The sequence below is a fragment of the Eucyclogobius newberryi genome, unplaced genomic scaffold (genome assembly GCF_026437365.1).
Source record: "Eucyclogobius newberryi isolate DKJ021-1_F unplaced genomic scaffold, fEucNew1.0.hap1 SCAF_13, whole genome shotgun sequence".
Classification (NCBI taxonomy): domain Eukaryota; kingdom Metazoa; phylum Chordata; class Actinopteri; order Gobiiformes; family Gobiidae; genus Eucyclogobius; species Eucyclogobius newberryi.
In genome coordinates, this window is record NW_027315757.1 from 7,952,859 (window position 1) to 7,959,464 (window position 6,606).

A 6,606-nucleotide genomic window follows, 5' to 3' on the forward strand; every position below is an offset into this window, starting at 1 on the left:
CCTCTACCTCATGGGTCCTTTGACACTTGGTTTAGTTCTTCTCGAAGACTTGGTTTGGTCACGTTCAACACCTGGCGTAGAAACACAGGTCTATTTCCAGTTTAGTTGGTGTGAACACAATCTCAGATTTACTTATATTCAGTGGAAAGACCAGATCACATCAATCAAACTTGACATGAATTCAAAACAATACTTGAGTAGTCTTCAGCATTTAATTTTACTTGAGTAATTACTTGGATGACTACTTTTCATTAACTTGTACCTGAGTAAAAGTACTTTGAAGGAATAGTATTGTAATTGAGTAAAATCCTGTGCGTACCCTGCCCACCTCTGTACCTTCGTCTTTTCCACAGTTCCATGGAGCCTACTGAGCAGCAGGGAACTCTTTGAGAAAGTGGCAGGTGTTCTTGTGCACCACCTCCCGTAGCTTCCTTACCCTCCTGCTGCTCGACGCACTGACGAAGCTGTCCGGCTGCAGCACGGCCATGCCATTGTGGACGTCCCCCATGATGACGATCGCACTGTCCGCTACCGTGATGTTCGGACACGGGCAATTCCAGTTCATATTTAGCAAAGTCACCTCTAGAGGCTCCTTCCCGAAAAACCTTAGCCCCATCTTGTCATCTTTCAGGATCTCGTCCACGGTCACCAGCGCGTGCCCTGACTCCTGCTCCTCCGTCAGCTCCGTCACGCGTCCCAAAATCACGAAATCGCTCTTGCAGAAGCTCGCTATCATCTTGCCGCGCGGTTTACACACCTTGCAGTTGTGATTCTTTGGGAACGGGCACGACTCTTCGCACACCTCCTTGGACTCGAAGTTGTTCTCGTTGCCGCCGCACCCTCCGTAAACGAAAGACTGGCATTTCTTGAGCACACTGCTGTAGGCCCAGCGCGGTTCGTAGAACTTGCAAGGGCCCTGGAGGCTAGGTAGGCTGCAAGGCGCCGCTAGCTCCCCGCCGCAGGACAGCATACAGGTTTCATACGTGTTGAAATAGTTGCGGTTCTTGTTGCACTGGCTGTAGGTGAAGGGAAAGCAGTTGTTCCTCTTGGACTCGTAGTACCAGCTCATGGTGTCCTCCCCGCAGTGGTCCGTGTCGGGGGATTTCAAGCACTCCTCGGCCGGGAATGGTAAATCGGTGCTGTTAACGCGCGGTTCCTTCTTGATGACCGCTAAGGGGAAGTGAGCGGACGCGCTGCCTCCCACGTTCTTGGCGATGCAGGTGTATATGCCAGCGTCTTGCAACTGTGCATTGTAGATGACCAGCTGTCCGATGTTGGTGACGACGGTGTTGCCCCTGACGTGGTTGGGCCGCAGAACGGTGTTGTCGCGGCCCTTGAGTTGCTTCTCCCACGTGATGTCCGGATGAGGTTTGCCGGACACCTCGCACAGGAAGCTGGCGGTGTCGCCCACAAAAACGGTCTGCCGGGTGACGGGGCTGTGGATGGCCGGGGGCTGGATGTCCGCAGGGAGGGTGGTCTGCAGAGCGGTGGTAGGGCGCAGGGTGGTCTCGTCAGGTAGAGGGCTAGTGTTGGGCCAGGTCAGGTGGAATCTGTTGGGGGCAGAAAGAGACGACAAATCAGGTAAGTGTCTCTAAAATGTGGTAAGCTTCAGGGTTGGGCTGTTCCACAGGTTGCAAGTAGGGCGGTGCGTGGAGATCTTTTCTTTTTATGAACTTTGGGTTGCTCCCTCTCCTCCAACGCATCCATCTCAAAGAAATTGATGAGCGAAGTTCAATTTGTTGTCTCCATAATATGGCATTAAAAGTATTTCTCCTTGGAAACAAAGTGACTCTAGGCCAAGTTAGAGGTGAGATCTGTGGAGAGGCCACTGCACTCATTATAAGAGTGTGTTTTTTGAGGTAACTTTGAGCAATAAAACACATGTAATGAACTAAAGGCAAGATGGATCAGTAATGCCATACGTTTGCTCTTTCCAAGCAAAGCAAAATGAGACAAGCAGATGGCAGAAAGGTTATATTGTTCAGCTTTAATTTTAGAGAACAATCACTTTTTGTTTGATACTTGAACCTGAATCAAGACATTCAAGTATTATGCAGCATATTTTGGAAGGAATGTAAACTATTGCAGGGTTAGTAGAATTATTGCGATACAAACAAACATATGAAGTTATTAAAAGTTTTGTGAACATCAAGCATGTTGTAGTGTTTGGACTATTTCAGTATGGATATTTCATACTATCTGTTAGAGACCAGAAAGGTGATCCAAAAACAATGAATCACAACAAAGGTGATTGTGTGCTACTTTCAACACCTGAGCGATGGAGATGAAGACAGAATGAAGAAGACAGATAAAGTAAGACTTGAGCCTGTCGCAGCCCCATGCACCTTTACCTGTCAGCAGCAGAGTAGAAGCTAAAGTACTTAACATGTTACCTGCAGGTGACCTCAGTGATAGAGACACCCTTGGAGCAGGCCTCCGCGTCCATGTAGCACTTGTTGTAGTAGGTCATGCCGTCGGACGCACATGTGAAGTGTGGCTCCCTCTCGCAGCGGTCGCGGCACTTGCACACGGGCTGTCCGTCCCAGATGTCGCACTCCGAGCCCTGCTGGGCGCACATGAACTTGTCGCAGGTGGCCCCCTTTGGCATTCCAATGGGGCCCTTGTTGCCTTTGACATCGATGTAGCGCGCCGCCACACAGCTTTTGTTTCCGCACACATTGGGACAGCACTTCTCAAAAGACTCGCAGTCCTGCAGAAGAGACAGAGGAGACACGCTTTACCCGAGGGTTTGTGTTCAGGAGTGTGATCGAAGCGACTGACACACTTTCACATATAACGCAGAAAACAGTGCTCATAGTTCAATGTTAAAACATCTTAACGGCCAAATATACGGAACAAAGAATAAAAAACAAAACTTAAAGATGCACCATGTAACATTTTTTAAAGATTTTGTGCCCGTAGGCTTTATTGACTGGACAGTAGTGTGAAATGGGGGATGAGAGAAGGGAGGACATGCAGTGAATAGTCAGAGTCTGGAATCGAGCTCACGACACTGCGGCCGGCTGCACCTGGAACCCTGCATAAGTGTTCTGTGCCCTAACCACTCCACCACCGGGCAGCACCTAATTTGACATGTTATCTATGTGCAATATGTGTCTGGAGGAGGGTCTTCTTCCTTCTTGTCTCCGTGGAGGTGTTTGGCCTGGAATGTTCCATGTCATGACTATAATAAACTCATCAGTATCCATGGAGACAAGCAGGTGATACCATTGGACCAAGTTAGAGTTACAAGTCAGATCTGTGGAGAGGCGACTGAGCTCATGATGAGAGTGCAAGATCTTATTTTTTTAGCAAAACAACCATAATGAATTGCAAGAGAGAAACATTTAATGCCAAACTGTGGAACATTCTAGCTAAAGCTCCACCAAAAAAGTTACACAGTGCACCTTTAAACGCAGCATAAATACTCAAACTAAATATTGCTACTGGGGACAAAAAAGTCACATCAATAGAATGAAATTGGACCGTTTCTGAACAGATACGTGTTCGTCTTTATCAGAACTTAAGACCACGTGGTCATAGCAACCAAACGACATTCTATTGTATGGAAAAAAGTGTTTTAAATTATCATTGTGGCATCAAAAATGATCCTGAATATTGAACCTTTTCCTTAGCATCAAAATCTAGTTTGAAATGTCAGTTTATTACAGATTTATAGATCAGATCAGAGGTGGGAAGAGGAGACAACATCTTAAAATATCACTACTCAAGTTAAAAAGTATTTGGCAAAACTACTATTTTAAGTTTGGATTATGCATTTTAAATCTCATTCATTATTTACAAGTTTTTGTAATCAGAAAGACAAAACATTGACATTAACATAGCATAAAACCTAAATACGTAATCAGAATTAGCAAATATACTTACTTACAATAACGTATCCTGTCTTATATTGTACAAAAGCTGCTAATAATGCAGTTTAGACGCCTATTAAAAAAGTGCATGGGATTCTTGGATTAGTTTGGCTCTTGGATGTGTTTGAAACTGAAAAAAAACATGCAAATCAAAACTTAATTGTAATGTTTGGATGTTTCTTTCAAAATCGTTGAGCCTTATTGCACACTTTCTATTTTATTTAGACATTATAATTTCTATTACCACACTGTAGATGCATTTGCTACTTAAGTGAATGACGTATCCACTAATGTATTCTAAGCAAGACTGAAGAAAAGAACATCAGTGGTGGAAAGTACAAAAGTCAAAGTTAAGTACAATTTTTGCTATTTGTGCTTGTACTTTTGCTTCACTGCCTTTGAAAGAAAGTATCTGAGCTCATTATAACTGGACTGAAAAGTACTTACAATTCACTAGAAACAATAGGAAATGTATTTAAGTTGCTAATTAAAATCACCGTGTTTAACGCTTTAACAATTGTCTAAATCTGTGTAAAATGCTTTTACTTTTGAGTATATTTGAAGTACTTGAGTAGACTTTATTTATGAGCTGTGTTTAAGCCACCAATTAAATCTCAAAAGCTACATAACTTTATTAGCAAATTACAATATCAATAGAAAGCGTACATCCTAAAATTATGTTAAAAAGAAATAAATATAAAGAATTTGAGTGTCTCAAAAGGAAAGGAATCTGGCACATTCACAAAAACAAGCAAAAAAAAAAACTGTTTTATTTAGAATAATTTGTTTTGTCATGTTGTTATGTCATTTTGCAAAGTATAAACTTATATTAACAGTACATGTATTTCCTAAAATATAATATAACCCGCCCTGGCTCCAATAAGAAACAATTGCAATACAAATATGGAAAATGACAATTGTTATATATATCGTAGTAAATGTCTAATGAGGTTAGTTCACTGAAATATACATCATTGTATATATGTATTTTGAAGTAGACCTGGCTCAATTGACCCCATGAGCAGGGTAAGTTAAGACAGTTTTTCTATTCTAATATGAGTCTAGGACCATTTTTTAATATATATAAAGAAAAGATCCTAAAATATGTGTAGAATGTTTTATTTTCATTCTGATTTCACATTGTTTTGACTATACCCCCTGCCCCTGGGGTAAACTGAGCCATTGTGTAGAATATTTCATTTATATTCAGATTTAAGATGGTTTTGACAAAAAAAACTAAAAACAATGCAAAACATGGCACAACTTAACCTGCTCCTGGAGTAAACTGAGCCATTTTCTCTAAAAAAAAATTTGAGTCCATTTGTGGACCATTTGAGGACCATTTGTATTTAGAAAACACCCTAAAATATATGTAGAATATTTAATTTATATTCAGATTTCACATTATTTTGACAAAAAAATTAAAAATAAACCACCTTAACCTGCTCCTGGGGTAAACTGAGCCATTTTCTCATTTTCATATTGAAAACTCCCTAAAACATGTGTAGAATATTTCATGTATATTCAGATTTAAGATGGTTTTGACAAAAAAAAACTAAAAACAATGCAAAACATGGCACAACTTAACCTGCTCCTGGGGTAAACTGAGCCATTTTCTCAAAAAAAGATATGAGTCTAAGACAATTTTTATATAGAAAGCTCCCTAAAATAGGTGTAGAAAATTTCATTTATTTTCAGATTTCACATTATTTTGACTAAAATAAATAAATAAAAACACCTTAACCTGCTCCTGGAGTAAACTGAGCCATTTTCTCAAAAAAATATGAGTCTAGGACCATCTGTATATAGAAAACTCCTTAAAATATGTATAGAATATTTCATTTATATTCAGATTTCACATTATTTTGACTAAAAAATAAATAGAAAAATTGCAATAAGTGTCTCAGCTCACCCCAGCCTCCTCTAACTGCTCTGTCACAAACCCGAGCGCTTCTTCCATCACTGCACAACACAAAAACCCACTTTAATTCTCACTCCCGCAGAACTCACCTGATCGGACTCGCACTCGCGCATGCAGGTGCTCATGGCGTCCACCCACAGGTTCGGGTTGAGCTCGTTGGGACACAGACCCGCGTGGGAGTACACCAGCTTGGGCGCCTGACCCAGCGGCATGGCCCTGACCCGCCGCGACGTGTCCCACAGCAGCAGCCCGGACACGAACCAGATCCACCGCGGGAACAGCATCCACCACATGACCGGCTCCGGCACGGCACGGCCCGGCACGGCAGAGAGGCAGGCTCCGGAGAGGCGCGGGTGGATGGGGTCAGTGGTCAGTGGTCAGTGCGTGAAGAGGAGGTCAGAGAGAGTGAAGGGCGAGAGGGGATTCCCAAGCGGCGGCGCGGAGCGGAGGGATGAGCGCGTCTGGGTCCGGGTTTGGGCAGCGGGCAGAGCGGAGCCGGGAGCGGGCAATGCGGTGCGGGCAGCGGGGAGCGGGCAACGCAGAGCCGGGAGCGGGCAGCGGGGAGCCGGGCGCGGGCAATGCGGAGCGGGCAGAGCGGAGCCGGGAGCGGGCAGCGGGCAACGGTCAGCGGGCAGCGGGGAGCCGGGAGCGGGCAGCGGGCAATGCGGAGCCGGGAGCGGGCAGCGGGCGGCGGGCAGCGGGGAGCGCGGACCCGGGAGCGGGCAGCGGGCAGCGGGGAGCCGGGCGCGGGCAATGCGGAGCGGGCAATGCGGAGCGGGCAGAGCGGAGCCGGGAGCGGGCAGCGGGGAG

The 6,606-nt window shown here is 44.6% G+C and overlaps 1 protein-coding gene across 1 annotated transcript; it reads right to left on the reverse strand.

Annotated features, from left to right (window-relative positions):
- Positions 1–364: 364 nt before the first annotated feature.
- wfikkn2a (info WAP, follistatin/kazal, immunoglobulin, kunitz and netrin domain containing 2a) lies at positions 365–6,106 on the reverse strand. Its single transcript, XM_072442458.1, has 3 exons — positions 5,886–6,106; positions 2,394–2,710; positions 365–1,550 (listed from the first exon to the last, which is right to left on the reverse strand). The coding sequence occupies exons 1-3, from the start codon at positions 6,087–6,089 to the stop codon at positions 365–367; spliced, it is 1,707 nt and encodes a 568-aa protein (XP_072298559.1). The 5' UTR covers positions 6,090–6,106.
- Between the last annotated feature and the right edge of the window lie 500 nt (positions 6,107–6,606).